This window comes from Juglans regia, chromosome 7, assembly GCF_001411555.2.
Source record: "Juglans regia cultivar Chandler chromosome 7, Walnut 2.0, whole genome shotgun sequence".
Taxonomy (NCBI): domain Eukaryota; kingdom Viridiplantae; phylum Streptophyta; class Magnoliopsida; order Fagales; family Juglandaceae; genus Juglans; species Juglans regia.
The window spans coordinates 37,017,740-37,036,569 of NC_049907.1; the positions used below are offsets into that span (position 1 = coordinate 37,017,740).

General features: G+C 35.3%; 3 protein-coding genes across 3 annotated transcripts; all 3 read right to left on the reverse strand.

Moving 5' to 3' along the window:
- Positions 1-5,141: 5,141 nt before the first annotated feature.
- LOC109007292 (late embryogenesis abundant protein D-34-like) lies at positions 5,142-6,514 on the reverse strand. The gene is made up of 3 exons (XM_018986907.2): positions 6,132-6,514; positions 5,661-5,948; positions 5,142-5,558 (listed from the first exon to the last, which is right to left on the reverse strand). Exons 1-3 carry the CDS (start codon positions 6,507-6,509, stop codon positions 5,394-5,396), a joined length of 831 nt encoding a protein of 276 aa, XP_018842452.2. The 5' UTR covers positions 6,510-6,514; the 3' UTR covers positions 5,142-5,393.
- Positions 6,515-12,239: 5,725 nt separating this feature from the next.
- On the reverse strand, positions 12,240-13,817 carry LOC109007291 (lactoylglutathione lyase-like). The gene is made up of 4 exons (XM_018986906.2): positions 13,692-13,817; positions 13,370-13,597; positions 12,593-12,668; positions 12,240-12,500 (listed from the first exon to the last, which is right to left on the reverse strand). Exons 1-4 carry the CDS (start codon positions 13,779-13,781, stop codon positions 12,460-12,462), a joined length of 435 nt encoding a protein of 144 aa, XP_018842451.1. The 5' UTR covers positions 13,782-13,817; the 3' UTR covers positions 12,240-12,459.
- Positions 13,818-14,675: 858 nt separating this feature from the next.
- Positions 14,676-17,624, reverse strand: LOC109007283 (pentatricopeptide repeat-containing protein At4g14850). Its single transcript, XM_018986898.2, has 2 exons — positions 15,785-17,624; positions 14,676-15,478 (listed from the first exon to the last, which is right to left on the reverse strand). Exons 1-2 carry the CDS (start codon positions 17,371-17,373, stop codon positions 15,013-15,015), a joined length of 2,055 nt encoding a protein of 684 aa, XP_018842443.2. The 5' UTR covers positions 17,374-17,624; the 3' UTR covers positions 14,676-15,012.
- Positions 17,625-18,830: the final 1,206 nt, after the last annotated feature.

Below are 18,830 nucleotides of genomic sequence, written 5' to 3' on the forward strand. Positions count from 1 at the left end.
CATATGTTTTAAATATAAAATATATATTAATTACGTTTTATGGCCTAATAAATTCTCAACATATTCATTTTAATAAATACATTAGTAATACTAATATACATTAGTATATTAATTACATTTTATGGCCTAATACTAATACTATTAGTAATCCACTTTAAGTTTATAAATAAATTACTGTATAAATCACTATAATATTACTTATACTATTACTAATACTATATCACTATAGTAATAGTAATACTATTAGTATTAGTATACTAATACTATCAGTGATATAGTTATATTAAATTAAAATCACTATAACAAATACTAATATATAATTATATTAATCACTATAACTAATACTAATAGTCTAATATAGTTGTACTAAATCTCTATAACTAATACTAATATATAGCTATACTAATACTTATACTATTATATAGTTATACTAATCACTATAACTAAATCACTATAACTATATATAGTATTAATATCACTATTAGTATAGTATATAGTATTAGTAATAATTTAGTATCAATGTATTATTATTACTTCATAATGTATAACATATAGTATTAGTATCACTATATCACTATAATATTACACACACTATATGTAGTACTAGTAGTAACACTATAATAGTATAATATATAGTACTTGTATATATTAATTAATATATTATAAGAGTTATAGTATAATATATGTATAATAGTATAGTTAACTTAATATGTTAGTATTAATATCACTATAACTATATAGTGTTAATATCACTATAATATAGTATTTAGTATTTAGTATTAGTATTACTATTAGTATTAGTATAGTCTATAGTTATTTAGTATTATAATATATATTAATTTTGATAAATACATTTCTATACATTTGATCATATACAGTCATGCAAAAAAATGTGTCTAACCATCATTTAATATATTATTAGTAGCATATATGTTACCACTATAGACTATTGTATTAGTAATAATACTATATTATCACTAGCATATGTTACAATACCAATAGTATTACTATCTACTAATAGTATTAGTGTATTACTAATATTTATGTATATTAATATATATATATCAAGTATAAATATCATAGTATAATATACTATAAATTTTAGTATATATACAATATATACATATATATATATATGTATATATATATAAAGTGGATTAAATATGTATATATTTATATATGTATGAAAAAAAAAAGAGTAGCCCAGCAGGCCAGAAAGCCTAGTGGAATAAAAAAGTCTAGTTGCCCAAAACAATAAACGACGTCGTTTTAGTGAATCAGTCATCAAAAGAGAGACACAGCTAGTTGCAACGGCGTCGTTTTTTTTCCTCACTTTCTCTCTCTCCTCTGGCCCGATTCACCCCAAGCCCGAAATGGGTTTTAAGCCCAGCCTGGAGTCGCCGTGTGCCGCACCTTCTCACCGCCATCACCGGCGACTCCCCTTCACGTCGGCGACTCTCCCAGCCACCACCGATCTCCCCAATACGCAGCGTTACGTCCCCTGTGGTAACCCAACCAAAATGGGTGAAACCCATTTTTCTGTTGACTTGCACCGCCGTACATGGCCGCCCAACCTCATCGCCACCATCGGCGACTCCCCCTCACGCTGGCAACCAAACCAGCCACCACTGCTCTCCCCCACGCGCAACTCTCTCTCTCTTGTGGTAACCCAACCGAAATGAGTTTCATAAATATTTATGTCCACTTGTGCCGCCGTACGCGGCCATTAGGCCACCACACCTCCACCACCTCTCGCAGACCCAGCCACCGCGAACCTCTCTCTCCCTCTCCCTCTCTGTCGCACACTGGCATTCGCATGCAACTTTATTCAAACTTCTTCGACTGTGTTTTCGACTTTGTTCAAGAGACATTGTTCAACACAGTGCAAGAGACTTTGTTCAAACTACTTCAAATGTGTTTGACATGTGAAGTCTCCTCATCCGTACGAAAATATTTGAAAAGTGTTGAGAAGTGTTAGTTACCCAAACACAGCCCTCCCAATCCCTCCCTCACTCTCAGTCTCTCACACAGCCCTCCCCTCAGCTCTCGCACCGTCACACACAGCCCATCTCGCACGTAGGGGCAGCCACACAACCCCTCTCTTTCTCTGGTATTTTCTCTTCTTGAATCCTCTCTCCCGCATTTCTCTCCTTCATCTTGGACGATTATTCCTGCTCTAAATTTAGAAATTTTCTCTCCCTCACCATCGCACATAGTCTCTACGATGATTTGGCTTTGGAATTTTTTTTTTTTTTTTGATGTATTTACATTTGTTTTATGATTTTTATGTTGCTGTACATATCTATTTGCTCGTACAGACTGCTTGGTTGGTGAGAAAGCACTAGAAATAACTTAGATTGGAAATGTTGGGTATCACTATATCAAATATAAGTCATTGATGGCTCGATAGAAAACCCATCTAACTAAGCCTCTAACACACGTACTTTTATTTTTGGATCTGGAATTGTCATGAATTTTGTTAATAGTAAGGAGAAGGAACAGGTTAGTTTTTTTTTTTTTTTTCCAAATTCTATTTTATTATTTTTTTGCTTTATAAGAACTTATTGGGAATTATTGTTGGAGTCTTCCTCCTCTAGTTGTCATATTACTAGCTTATGTAATATGACCTGCAAATATAATTCCTCCAGAAAAGATGTTTCATAAATGGTCATAGTTTACTCATTTAATATAATATATGGTCTTTTGGAAGTATTTTTCATGTTGTTTATAGAAAATAAGAAGCTGAATGCTATCGGAATATTTATTATGTGGGCTAGCTGTATGTTAATGCATACGTGATTGTAGTTTTTTTTCCTTAATTTGGTTTGAGTTTGGTGATGATGGCCGACAGTATGTATATATAAGTTCAGTTTAGTCTACTTGTCGTCAACTACTCAGATATATATGCTAATAAGAGTCACTGTCCTGATGAATTTTGCTATCTGATATTAAAGAGGGTTTTGGGTTTTGATATGAATATAAATATGTCCAATAATTGCTGGACCTTTCCAGCATATAATTGCAGATCGACCACACTTTCTCTAAAACTTGAAGTCCTGGTTTTTCAATAATTGCAGATGTTTTTATAGTAGTTTTTTTTTTTAATAGATTTTGTTACGACAGATTAACACTTGATTAAAATTAAAAAATCGAATCGAACTAGATCGGAATCAGTAAAATTAGAAATAACAATTTAAAAGAGTAATCTATACTATATCTATTTTTAAAAATATAAAACCAATGTATAATAATTTAATTTTAAAATTGATCTAAAATCAAATAGATTATCCAAAGAGAGTCATCCAAGTTTTCATCTATAGTAACACAGACACTCTTCTTCAAATATGAAGCGAAGTGTAGCAAGAATATCTATTATTTTATTATTATTTCACCCCAACCTAATAATACTTTTCTTCTGTAGCTTTTGGTCTTCCTCACGCAATTTATCTTCACCTTTATTTTTCCTTGTGAGGGTTTCTTCTCCAAGCCTGTTTACAGAAGCAAAATTTCTCTACTATCACAATTTATTTTACAGAAGATCAAGCAAATAAATCTTTTGGTATTTTCTCTTCCTCTAGTCGAACGGTAACATCTTCACTATACTTCTCTTCTCACAATTTTTTCCCTCCCAAATACTCATCTCTGTTCTTCTTTAGATTTCTCTTTTTCCGTTCACACACACAGTAAATTTGTCGGTTTGTTCCTCCGTTTTAGGGTTTTTTTTTTTTTTACTAGTTTGAAATTTGTGAAGCTAGAAATTTGGATGAAATTCGTGCAAGCATTCTGGGTGAAATTTGTTTGGATAATGGGTGTTATTCCAACACTTCAGAAATTGATTTACTGTAGCTACTTGGAAAATAAAGATGATTTACAACCTTCATTAGATCCTTATTTTGATCAACATTCTTCATATTTTAAAAAAAATTCTATTTTAAAACATCCATTGGTAGTGCTATTATATATTTATAATTGTTTCTAAAAGAGTACTAGCGATGCAGGCAAATGGCAACGCAGAACTGGGGGTTTGGTTTCTGGGGAGTGACCTAATATTGCACGAGAAATGATATTTATTGTCTGTATAAATATCGTACGGTCATTTTAAAATATATATATATATATATAAAATTTATATAAAAAAAATTAATTTTTTAATAATAAATTTTATTTTTTTAAAAAAAATTTATATAATATTTATATATTTCATAATTATATATAACATTATCCATACTGCAGGCCATTAAGATCATCATCAAACTTTACGTGATTCATTACTCCAAAAAATAAAAAATAAAAAGTGGTACACGCTTCACGGGATCAGCACGTCCTTGCTGTTCTTAAGATAAGAAGATAATGGCGGTGGGTCCCCTTTTGAGTTTTGACTTTTATGATTGACAGTGCGGGGGCATGCAAGTGCAACTTTGGTACATTCCATTAATCATGCATGCAAGTGTAACCGCGCTTGAATCACTTCAGGTCCCACCCACGTTCTCTCTGTCTGCATTTTCGACCGTATTTTCTGTCTAAGCTTTGGTGGCTGTTTTCATTAGATGCTCTTTGTACGGTTACTAACTAGAAGTTTGATTAGATGATAAAACCCGACTAGTTCTGCCGCTAATTTGGTCATCTTCCAGCTTTTATAATCTGGGCGTACGAACCGGATGACAGTCAGGGTCGGGAAATATGATGTACGTACCTACACACCAACGAACCTGATCTCTCTGTCCCTCTACCATTTTTCTCTCTTTCCTTTTTATTCATCTTTATTGTGCCTAATTTGATATCAAATCCATTTACATTTACTCTTCTGTTAATTAGAAACTAGGATACTTTGGGCCTGCATATATATATATATATATGCGTTCATCTGTGGTCCTGGCCCATTAATCCATGGTAACTTTTCCCCCAATGTCACCCCTCCCCAGCCCAATTCATGTCCATCCCTGTGGATGCCTTTGTTCGCGACATGGCCGATTTCTTCCTGTACAGGGAGGGAGGCTTGCCCCACTTTTGCGATTCTGTTCTGTTCTTGATTATTTTAAATCCATGGATTGCAGTTTTTGGATATCTTATGAGTACTGATGATCGATATCTAGATCTAACAATTGATATTGTAACCTAGTAATTAGAGACAAGCTCATCAATACTCATGCTTAATTTTGGTGTCATCTTAAATCATTAAGGCCGATTGCATTTCAAGCACTACGGATTAACCTTATGCCAACACAACTCACACTTCAAACAAAAGCAAAAGAGTAATACACATGCATTCAGCGTCAAGTCGGCTGCACCACCAGAGTCCAGACTGCATATATACACGGGCGGGAAATATTTCACTGCTGCCTTTTTGTTTATTTGGAAATTCCGCTCTGGGGCCGCCTCGTTGATGTTGAATCTCATACATTTACTCTCTCATTGAGCCTAGCAGCTGCTGCCACTGCCGCCGCTACTCCTCCTGGATGAGTCGCCAGATTAGGATTGTTCCTTAGCTCCGCACTCACCACCCCCTCGGCATCCTGCCGCGTCGCTACCTTGTCCGCAGGCAACTTAGAGGTCGCACCCTGCCACATTTATATATATACACATGCACGATGGAATCACAAACTTGGAAACCCTTCAATCCTCTATTCTGAAAATAGTAGATATATAGCTCAAAGTTCTACCGCTAAAACATCGCTTAGCTTGATCTTATTCTCATCTCGATCAACTCGCGCATTGTAATTTGCGGCCGACTGAGCCGTGGCTGCAAGCCCTCCTGGGGTGACAACATTAGTACCTGTTGCTCTCACCTCCGCTGCCTGAATGGCAGCGGCGTCGCTCTGATCCACCGGCTTGTTTCCTGCTGATTGTGCAGTGGCTTCCAGTGCTTCACCTATAGTAATTGCACTCTGTTCTATAACCTCAACCGCTGCTTGTTGCACTGCCGTTGGTTCCACGGACTGTCCAACAACCTACCCAGAATTCAGATCAACAAGAATAATGCATTTATAAACAATGTGATCAGCGACTTCTGCAAGAGTTACAGACTACTCATGCGTGTTCGCTTGTGCCAATTAAATCAGAAAGAATTAACTGCATATCCAGTAATTTATAATAACCACCACAATTTTGTAAAACAACAGAAAATGAAATACTTGTCCAGCAACTGATTCGGTGATCATGCGACTTCCAGGGACATCGGTCTCCGTAACGGTGACGCCCAGCTCGCCAGTAACGTCACTGAAATCCCGGTGACCAACAAGACCGGCTCTCTCGTTCCGAGTCGCCGCGGATTGCATGACAGCAGCGGGCCCGCCCTTCTGTTTCTGTCCCAACGCCATTCGTTCAGCGGTCTGCATCATGGCAGCGTCTTGCGGTGCGACAGGCATGGACGCGAGATCACCGGAGACGTTAAAAACGTCGCCGTATCTGATGGGTCGTTCTTTCTCATCTTGAGGCCTGCGTTTCTGTTCCTGGCTCATCTTGTAGCTGGAAAAACTAGGGAAAATTCCACAGATTGGTGAGAGCAGCATGCAGGAAGAACGAATTTATAATATACAAGGGTGCTAGGAAGTTTGGAAGGAATGGAAACGTGGCTATAAGGACACGTGGCATGGAAACAGGCCGACAGAGTTGGTTTATAGCGGTACAAGTGGCAGCTGGATAGCATCGATCGGTCATTGAGCTGTACTTTTGCTTTTACACGTGACAACTTCTTAGCCTTCCTCTCAGCTGAGTCAACCGTGTCTTATCTAAAGTAATCTGGCTTCCCAAACAATTCTTTAACCCCAGCCCTCGAGATTTATTTTGCTAAAAGCACATAGTTTATTTTGAGATTAATTAAATTACGAATATATTTTATAATATTTTGCTAACAAAAAGCATCGAACGGTGGAGAAGATGGGTTATAAATCATGAAGAAATTCTACTCCCATATTTTACACGCACAGCCAATAGTTCTCACAATTTCAATGATGGACTTGGTGCCAATAAAAATCAGTGGAGGAATAGCAATGATGTGGCATTCTAAGGATCAAATAGAATTGGAATCTTTTACAAGATTTCACATATCTGTGAAGGTTTTAGAACCTGAAAATGGAAAGGAATGGGTTCTCACAAGGTTTTATGACAATCCATGTATAGCTCTTAGAGCATTCTCATTGGCTTGGTCAAAATTGAAAAATGTCTAAAATTTAAATAACTTGTGTCAAAAAGACCTCACATTAGATTGGACATCTCCAAAATAATTTGAATTTCTGCTACAGTGATTGGCTAAATATGATGAACCAAAATTAATTCACCAAATATTAAAATACTAATTTTTCACTCCAAGCAAACAAATTAAATTAATTAGAATATAATTAACATTTAACATTTAGAATATAATTATTATTAACATTTAATAATACTTTTTTAATATTAATTTAATTAGAATATAATTATTATTAACATTTAATAATATTTTTTTAATATTAATTTTGTTAAAATATAATTAGTATTAACATTTAATAAAACTTTTTTTAATATTAATTTAATTAGAATATAATTATTATTAACATTTAATAAAACTTTTTTGATATTAATTTAATTAGAATATAATTATTATTAACATTTAATAATACTTTTTTTAATATTAATTTAACTAGAATATAATTATTATTAACATTTAATTGGTAGAACTATAAAATGTGATAAAAATAAATTTAATTAATTAATTATTAAAATCATAATATTTTAGTATTATATAGAATGTGAATGGCTAATCCAATGTGGAGATTGAATTTAAATGGAATAGGCAAATGTAAAAAAGTGTGATATTGGCTAAATTTTGAAGATGCATTTGCCCAAACCAATGAGAATGCTCTTAGAGAAGGTAGTTGGCAGTTGCTAAGACTTTTGAAACCTATAGATAATAGTCCTGGACTTTGTATTTGTGATTTCAATGAAATGTTGAGCCAACATGACAAGTTTGGGGGAGCGGTAAGACTTAAACACTAGATGGATTCCTTTCAACGAGCCTTGCAAAATTGTGAATTGAATGATTTGGGTTTTATAGGGCCAAAGTACACTTGGTTCAATAGTAGCGATGGCCGTGATTTTACAAAAGAAAGATTAGACAGAGTCTTTGCTAATGAAATTTGTATCAGTATGTTCTCAAATTTTTCTGTCACCACCATTCCTGCTTGTAATTCTGATCATAATCCTCTTATTTTAAATCTCAAATCACATTTACAAGAGGAGATAAGAACTATAAGAAAATTTAGATATGAGTATATATAGCTGGGGTAAGCAATTGGAATGCAAATGTATAATTTCGACTGTTTGGAATCAAGGAAACAATATGGCACAATCAGTTTCAATAGTGTCAAATAAGCTTATCAGATGCAAAGATCAACTTCTCAATTGGAGTAGACATCATCTGCAGGAGATTATTAGAAGCATTGAGCATAAAAAACTTCAGCTACATATTTTGCAACAACAAAATGATGGGAATGATCAGCACCATATAAATCAGTTACAGAAAGAGATGTCACTACTTTTAGAAGAAGAAAATCTGAGATGGAAACAAAGAACAAAGGAGAGCTGGCTTAGACATGGAGATAGGAATACCAAATTTTTTCACAATTGTGCAACACAGAGAAGGAAAATAAATCATATCAATTGCATACAAGATGATGATGGCTTGACTCATAACACCTCACAAGGAATACAACAGATTTTTTAGAGGTATTATACTTCTTTGTTCTCGACTTCCAACCCAACTGGCATAAATGAATGCTTGAATCCTATACAACCAAAGGTTAATGAGGATATGAACAATAAGCTGATGGCAGAATTTACTTTCACAGAGATACAAGAAGCTGTATTGGCATGAATCCCATGAGTTCTCCTGGTCCAGATGGATTTTCTGCAGGATTCTATCAACAGCACTGGGATACAGTGGGCAAAAAGCTTTGTGAGGCAGTGATCCTGGCATTAAAGACAAACAACTAGGATAGCAACATCAATGATACATTTATTGTTCTAATACCTAAGAAGAAATGTCCAACACAGGTCACAGAATTCAGACCAATCAGTTTATGTAATGTAATCTACAAGATCATGGCCAAGGTTCTTGCTAACAAGTTGAAACAAGTCCTACCAGAAATCATTGCTACAACACAGAGTGCCTTTGTCGCTGGAAGACAGATTCTAGACAATTTCATTGTGGCCTTTGAAGTGTTGCACTCAATGAACAGTAGAGTAAAAGGGAAAAAAAGTTATATGGCTTTAAAACTACACATGAGTAAAGCTTATGAAAGATTAGAATGGAGCTTTATAGCAGTTGTCATGGGAAAATTGGGTTTTGCAAACTCATGGATAGAGCTCATACTCAACTGTGTTAAGTCAGTTTCCTATTCTCTTTTAATTAATGGAAGTCCTCAGCCTTCTTTTAAGCCTTCGAAGGGAGTAAGACAGGGCGATCCTCTATCACCATATATCTTTATTTTATGCTCTGAAGCTTTCACACAAATTCTCAATAGAGCAGAAAGAATGAACCTCATTTCTGGTTTTCCATTGGCAAGGGGTCAGTTATCTATCAATCATTTGTTTTTTACAGATGATAGTATTTTATTTTGTCAAGCCTCATCCATTGAATGGAGCAGACTGCAAGGTTTGATTGGACAATATGAGCTTTCATCAGGACAAAGATGAAATAAAGAGAAATCTTCCTTATTTTTTAGCACTAACACAAGGCCAACAGCTATAGATAGCATTCTTAATATAGCAGGTATGAGATCATTATCTTCTTATGAAAGTTATCTAGGATTACCTGTTTTGCTAGGAAAATCAAGAGGAAAGGCTTTCTCGGCTATTCTAGAAAAGGTGAAAGAAAAACTGAACAATTGGAAGTGGAGATTTCTTTCTAGAGTAGGTAAAGAAATTCTTCTTAAATCTGTCATACAAGCCATCCCAACTTATTCAATTGGGGTTTTTAAGCTTCCTAAAGGCCTGTTACATGATCTGAACAAATTGATTAGAGGGTATTGGTGGGGACAAATCAATCAAGAAAGGAAAATAAGCTGGATTAGCTGGAATCAGATGGGTAAATCAAAAACTGCAGGAGGATTAGATTTTAGAGACTTCGAGAATTTTAATATTGCTTTGTTAGCAAAGCAAGGTTGGAGGTTATTGCAAAACCCAAACTCACTAGCTACCCAGGTGCTACATCTTAAATATTTTCCACATTTAGATTTCTTTAATGCTAAGTTAGGCAGTAGTCCTTCTTTCATATGGAGAAGCTTACTAGTGGCTAGACCTCTACTTCAAGAAGGAGCTATTTGGAGGATTGGAAATGGAAATTCTGTTAGAATTTGGACTGATAAGTGGTTGCCAACACCCTCTACCTTTAAGTCTCAAAGTGGTTTTCAGTTTTTTGACAGAGAGGCCAAAGTGGAAATGCTTATTAATCATCAGACTAGAGAGTGGAATACCAATGTTATCAATGATATTTTCTCAAAGGAGAATGCTGATACTATTGTTCAATTGCCTTTAAGTCACTATAACAGGTCTGATCAAATGATTTGGAGGTGTACCAAAAATAGAATGTTCAATGTAAAGAGTGCTTATTACTTGCAGGGAGATATCCTTTACAGTAGGCAGGGACAAAGCTCGAAAGGCAAACTAAATAGAGAGGAATGGACCAAAATTTGGAATCTAGGTATCCCACCAGCCACAAAGAATTTTCTATGGAGGGCTTGTCTTAATATTCTTCCTACTAAAAAAAATCTCTGCAAAAAGAAGATCTTATCTGATAATAACTGTCCTATGTGTTTATCAGCACCAGAAACCACAATTCACATTCTTTGACAATGTATCTCTGCTAATGATATTTTGGGGCAGTGCTCAAAAAATATTCAAAAGTGTAATAATACTTGTCAGTGTATGAAAGAACTTCTTGCATATATGTTCAACAAATTACAGCAGGAGGAAATGGAAGAATTAGCTTTGACTCTTTGGAACCTATGGAAAAGAAGAAATGATAAGGTGTTCAACAATGTTATGATTGATCCTAAAACAGTTCAACATCGTGTTCAATAGATGTAGCTTGATCTTGCAGTAATAGGAGCCAACACTGAGAATCAACATCATAGCAGAAGTTCTTTGAGGACACAAACATGAGAAGCACCCCCTTCAGGTTTTTGCAAAGTGAATTGAGATGTGGCAGTGGACAAAAAGCATTTCAAGATTGGTATTGGCAGTTTAGTTAGAGATGGGGAAGGTAATTGCTTAGCCACCATGAGAAAGAATCAGTACTTGAATCCAGATCCTTTAATTGTTGAAGCAGTAGGTGCATTGCCAGCAGCTACTTTTGCTCTGGAACTAGGCATGAACAAGATCATATTGGAGGGAGATTCTGAGTTAGTAGTGGCCAGGATCCAGAAGCAAACACTAGATCAAAGCTATTTTGGGATGATCACGTTAGACATAAGGTCTCCAACTAGTATGTTTGATGTTTGTATCACTAAGCATGTTAATAGAGAGGGCAATGTAATAGCTCATACTCTTGCTAAAAATGCTCTTCTTGTTTCTGATTGCATAGTGGAGATGGAGGAAACTCCCCACTGTATAAGAATTATGTACTAGTTTCAGTATCAATGAAATGAGTTTGTTTAAAAAAAAAAAATCAGTTCTAATTCTTCCGACTTTGACCCCCTTAAATAGCTAGCCAAGCCTCTCCACTCTTCAAGCTTCTCGTTCTTAGCTTCATCCACTTCACTTGCACAAAATTCAATACTATTTCAATCACCTTTCGGTAATTTTTCAATTTCAAATCACAAAGAACGTAGATTTGAATTCAGTAATCAATCTTTTCCTTAAAAGCCATCAGGAACTTGGTCCGAATCTTGCAAAGCAACCAAAGCTTAGCTGCTTCACAATGACACAAACTCATTTTATCCCAGCATTTCAACAAGCCAGACTACTCCGATTATTGATCTAGTTCAACATTCTTGGGTTGGGATTTTTCAGATCGGATCAATCATTTTCTCAAGAGTAATGTTAATACAATTTTAGAATTTGCAAACTCCACACACTCATTTTGAAAAAAAAAATAAAATCTAGTGTTACAAAAATAATTTTTTTTTTTTTTTTATATAAATCTCATATTTATCCACATTTTACAAAAGAAGCACGGGACTTGCCCTATAAATATGGTTTCTCTTTTCTCAAAGACGGATATTGATCAAGTGTTTCACAATTGTTTTCAAAAAGTAAAATCCTAACTAAGATGCAGTACTTTTTAGCCAAGATAACAATTTATGTTTTTCATGAAACGCTTGTGAGAAGAATACACACATATCCAACATAAAAAAGTACACATTCTATTTTCTTTTCTTTTTGATAATAAGTAGAAATACACAAACATTCTAGCATGCGTAGGCCATAACATTCTCTGCAACTTATTGACTGAAAAGAAAATTCCACTCTGGAGCTCCCTGTTTATTTCTCTGGAGCCAGACTTCCAATCTCCAGTCCATTACCTGCATATTTTTCAAATTCATAGATGATTTAACAAATTTAACCCATTTTACTGATCCTCCACTTATTTTGTCGTCGCACTACGAGGGCTTACCATCGGGATCAAAGAAGAAGACTTGCTTAACCTTCCCATCAGGAAGAGATCTCTCAAAGATTTTGATTTCCTTTTCCTGCAAGGCCAACTTACATTCAGCCGAACATGATCATAGAATAAACACACATGCCACTCCTTTGTGATTGTTAATATAACTAGACTTGCCGACTGTCTCAAAACATTTGCTTAAATTTCCAACCGTTCCAAACCCAGAAAACAGACAGAATTCTAAGATTCTTTTTTGGGGCAAAGGCTTCTATCCATACCTCTTCCAGTTGACACCATAAGTTACTCTTCTAAGATGATACACGCTGCCAGCATAAGAGGCCATAAACTTAGTCATATGAGCGGTCTCCCAGCACACAATTTTGGCTTTTCCATTCCCAGTTATGAAAATTATTTTCAATTTATACAATTTTTCTCTTATGTCAGTTCGACCGTCTTAACCATTGACAAATGCGGATTATTATCTTACAATTTAAATCGAATCGATGTTGAAATTTTTAGACTTTATTTTCAGTTAATTTGTTTAAGAAAAGTTGAAAGATCCTCTGGAGGTGGCCATCATTGAGGTGGAATATACTGAGATGAAATAAATCTGAATAATTTAAATACAAATAATAAATTATTGTTATGATATATGTAAATTTAAATCGTTACGAGTGATGCTGACAGAGAATTTAATGTATGAAATCATCGCCGCTTGTTAGAAGAGATGGAATTTATTATTTATTTTATGAATAAAGGTTTATATAAGAGAGGGAGGTGGGGGGGTACCTTAAGAGCTCGCACAACAGATTCGAAATTGGAGACGGAGAAGCAGATATGGTGACCTCTGGGGAGATGACTGGGGTCGGCGACGGGTGACGTGGCGCTCCAGGGACCTTCTGGAAGCCTCGAGCTAGGGTTCCTCTCGATGAGGTGGATTTGAACGGAAGCCAGATTCAACCATATGACCTTAAACTCCACGAAGTCGGGGCTTTCTATCTCCTCAAACCCAAAAATCTGAACACGGTAGTTGTAAAAATGAAACAATTTTCGAAAACAAAGAAACAGCGAGACAAAAAGGAAAAGAAAAACAAGGTTCGAGGAGGAAGACCTCCTTGTAGAAGTTGGCGAGGCGTCTGATGTCTGAGGATTCTCTGGATATGTGGCTGAGAGACGCTCCTTTTGCTACTGATGCTGCCATTTTCTACGATTGTGTTTCTATGGAAACGTGAGAGTAGAGGATGTGAGTTAGAGATAAATATATTTATATTTTTTTTCTAAAATTATTAAAAAGATAATATTATTTATCATCTTAATTTTTATTATTTTTTTATTATTTTATAATGTGATATTAAATAATTAAAAATTATTTGTTATATTTTATTTATAAACTTATTATTTAATGACACATCATAAAATAACGATAGAATGATAAAAATTAAGATAATGAATAGATTTTTTTAATATTAAAATAAACGCATCACACTTGCTTTATATTTTTTTAAAACTAAAAAAATTTAAAATAATAATAATAATAATAATAATAATAATAAAAAAGTGTCAAAAAGAAAAATTTGACGCTTGTGAATCTGTGATATTTCATTACAATTTGTGCCATGACAGCAGCAACATTACGATGATGCTCCTTTTAACTACATCTTCGATTATTTTAAACAAGAGAATAATTATGTTCCTTTATTTAATTATCAACTGGTTTATTATTTAGAATTGTTTGGATAATGAGATAAAATGATATAGTTTTAAATAAAAATTAAAAATTAAATAAAATATTATTAAAATATTATTTTTTAACATTATTATTGTTTTAAGATTTGAAAATGTTGAATTATTTATTATATTTTATGTAAAAATTTAAAAAAATTATAATGATAAGATGAGAAGAGATGAAACTATTTTTGTATCTAAACATGATCCGAATAGAGAACGGCTGTATTATCTTCTCCTTCATGTCCTTGCTCAAATATATATTTCCTTTATTAATTGAGGGGAAAATCACATTTTTATTGTCATCTGGTAAAACCACAAAAAAATATTAAGGGATAAAAAGAAACAAACGCCATTGTATTAAATTCCATTCAATTTTGATATTTTCTCCTTTTAAACTTCCAAACACACTGAAGTTGACCGACCTGATTCACAAACAAAGTCTCAACAGAAGTTCATCCCCAACCTATTCCAAGTACAGTTTATTTGCGATGTGTACCTATAGGTAAACGTTGAAATACAAGTGTGATCGATCGATCCCATATATAGAACGAACTAACTCAAAAAGGTGGCAAAAATTCAACCATTTCCGACCCCCCAAAAATCAACTGCGCTTGTATGTTTTATAAAAAAACATTTACGATCTATAATTTTTTTGTCAGAAAGCTCTGTGCCATGAGAAAGTGTCGAAAAAAAATTTTGAGTTATCACCAATAATCTCTACAAGAGCACTGACCATCCCTAAAGCGATGAAACCGATTGTTATCTCTTACTGTAATTTCTCTACCAACAATGCCTGAGATGAACTTGATGGCACTATGGCAGTCTCCACAAATCCTAAGATTTTTTGTGATTCTTATAGGTACTCCAGGAGGGATAGTAATGAGGCCATAGGCTAGGGCAATCTTCTCGCTGTGGTACCATACTTCTGATATTTTCTCTTCTTCCTCTAAATCATAGAGAGCAAAATCGGTATCAGGTACATATCCTGCTTCCTTCATCTCCTTCCTTAGCTTGTATAGCATTGCCTGAATCTCTGAGTTCCTTTCATGGGAAGTATCCTTCGCTTGGAATACATGGACTCCATTCTTCACAGAGATCCAACTGCAGCCTACACCCTTTTTAATACCGACATGCTTCATCTCCTTTCTCACAAGAGTGGCTTCTTCCCACCTGCATTAATTATTTGTGTAATATAATCAGTTTACCAAATAGGGGAGGAAAATGAAGAAGCAACGAGAACACATGCACGCATATACACACAAAAGCAAAAGCACAATAGTGTCTATAAAGCTCCTAGTTCTACGGGCACTTTAAAATCAATACGTTCAGAATCTAGAGTACATTGCCTAAGGAGTTCATGGATGCTGATGAAGTAAGTTCACGAGTCAAACTTCAAATAAGTAATAAATCTGTGGAACCTCTTGAGACTCAGTATGGAAAAACATGATTAGCCATGTTTTAGGAAAATGTTATTACATGCCAGCAGCTGCAAACAGGTTAGAAAGCACCACGTGGTTGCCAGAGTCTTTTGGATCAAGTTCAAATAAGTTATCAGCAGCAATCTTCCCCAGTTCTGGCTTTCCATACATCCTACAAGCCCCTAACAGAGCCCCCCAAATTGCTATAGTTGGACGAATCCGCACTTTCGTTAGAAATTCATAGGCACGCTCTACCATCCCAGATCTCCCCAGCAAGTCGACTATACATGCATAATGCTCTACCCCCGGTTCAATCCCAAATCTTGCTCTCATTGACTCAAAAATCTCCAGGCCCATTTCTACTGCCCCTGCCCTACTACAAGCCGATAATACACAAACCAAAGTCACATAATTCGGCACCACGTCATCGCTACCAGATGTCATGTCCTGTAAAAAAGCCAAAGCCATGTCAGCGTGCCCTTGGTGTGCATATCCACCTATCATTGCATTCCAAGTGATTAAGTTCCTCTCCGGCATCTCATAAAAGGCTTGCTCCGCATCATGTATACTTCCACACTTCCCATACATGTCAACTATTGCACTCCCAACAAAAACATTGCCCTCAACGCACGCCTTTACAGCTAGAGCATGAACTGACCTACCTAATTCGAGCCCTGAAAGCCCAGCACAAGCACTTAGAACACTGGAAATCATATAATCTGTCGGCTCAACCCCTTCTTCCCTAGCTTGCAAGAAGACCATACAAGCCTTCTCCTCCTCATAATTTTGTAAGTGTGCAGTCACCATGGAGCACCAGCTAACATCGTTCCGTTGACACATTCTATCAAACACCATCTCAGATGATCCAACATCCCTACACTTTCCATAGAAATCAATAAGCCCGTTCGAGGCAGACACATCTGCCAAAAACCCACTTCGAATTATAAACCCATGCAATTGTCTCCCAGGCTCCAAATACAAAGCATCAGAACACGCATTTAGAAACGCACAGAACGTTATCGAATCTGGCTTCCCATCCACACGTAGAAATTCAATAAACGCTTTCACTGCATTTCTCGGCTGCCCATCGAGCACCGCATTGGACATATATGCATTCCACGTCACAATATTTTTCTCCGGCATTTCATCGAACAGGATCCGAGCCTCATCTCGTAGCCCTGTTTTACAGTACATATCAAAAGCACTGCACCCGACGAAGACATCACGTATCTGGCCGTCCTTAACCGCAAGCGCATGAACCTGTTTTCCAATAGCGGGCATGCGAAGCGAAGCCGAGGCCTTGAACGCGCAAGGGAAGGTGAAGTCATTGGGCTGAATACGCTCACGGAGCATGTTAGAGAACTGGAGAAGAGCAGAGGCAAAACGACCGTTTTGGACGGACCCGGCAATGAGGGCGGTCCAGGTGACAACAGAGCGGGACGGGGTGAGGGAGAGGACGAGTTGGGCAGAGATGGGGAGGTCGAGTTTGGAATACATGTTGACGAGGTGGTTGGAGAGGAAGGAAGGAAGAGGGTTGTTGAGGGTCTTGATGATCTGGGCATGGACGGCGCGGCCGAGAAAAGAGGAGCGAGTAGAAAGCGCCGACTCGACCAAGGCGGCGAGGGAGTTGGGGGTGAGGGAGATCATGGCTGAAAATTACTATAGTCATGGCTGAAGATGTTGGCAAAGTTGTTGAAGAAGCATGAAGGAAGAGGTATGGTACTATCACTGCTACAGATAAGGAGAAAGAGCTTGTAGTCTACTTCCCTATTCCTTGTGTTATCTCTATAAATAAGGACACCAACGCATTGTTCATTGCCTGAGAAGAAGAGTGTTTCTTGCCGGCGTTTTTTAAACTAGTAAGAGCAGCAACTCTTGGCAAAGAGTCTTGGCAACGAGTTTTGCAATGGCCACCCTGTGTCTCTCTGTCTGGATAGTTTTGTAGTGCTTCTATAGACCTATAAGATAAAAAAAAAAAGGTTGTACTTCTTAAAATAGTCAAGAATTTAAAAAAATAATTACATCTTCCAATGATATAATTTAATTTATAAAATTTAAAATTTAAAATTTATTTTTTAAATTAAATTATGTCACGTGAATATGATATAAAGACATTCAAATAGAATTATACTCTAAATTATAGCGAGCATTCACCAACAAAAATTTTGTATTCAATTATGCTAAGTGTTACACAGTCAATTATGCATATTTCTTATGCACTTCACTGATGTGACATAATTCAACAGTTATTTTATATTAAAAAAAAATGACGCAGCCAATCAATCAGAGTGTGCACAAAGAAGTATGCAAAAATGATTGCATATAGAATTTTTATTTTGTGTATTATACCCTCAGTTATTAGTTTGTAACTAGTTACTAAAATCAAGTTAGGCTTATTTTCATCGGAAGAAAGTACTAAATATGTGATGTTAGAAAGTGAATTATTTGTTCACCTCAATCATCTTCGTTTATTCATTTACATAATAGAATATGCCATATGGTGGTATGAATAGTAATGGTTTGGAGTGCAGGTTGAAACATGAATAATGAATATGATAGTTTTGTGTGTAAATGGTTAATTTTGGTTTTTTTTTTGGTGCAGTTTGGAAATATTATAATTATTCAAGAGTGACAAATGAAATTATTTCCCCTTTTTCCCCAAAGCATATTAAATATTGTCAATGTGAAATCAAACTAAGTTTTCTAGTTCTATTGGCCCCGCTTAGATATAAAAACACTTTCAATTTATCTCATCTTATCATTACAATTTTTTTAAAATTTTATACAAAATATAATAAACAATTCAAATCTTTTAAATCTCAAAATAATAATAATATTAAAAAATAATATTCTACCAATATTTTATTCAACTCATCTAAAACTATATCGCTATCCAAATGAGCCCTGATTTTTTGGAAGATGTTTTATCTCATTCTATATCATCTCATATCATTCCCAAATATCACTCAAACACAAACTCAATTCAATTTCAAATATTCAACTTTGTCATATATCATTACAACTTTTCAAAACTTCTAAACAAAATACAAAAAATAATTTAATTTTTTTTTTAAATTCCAAAACAAATATAATATTAAAAAATT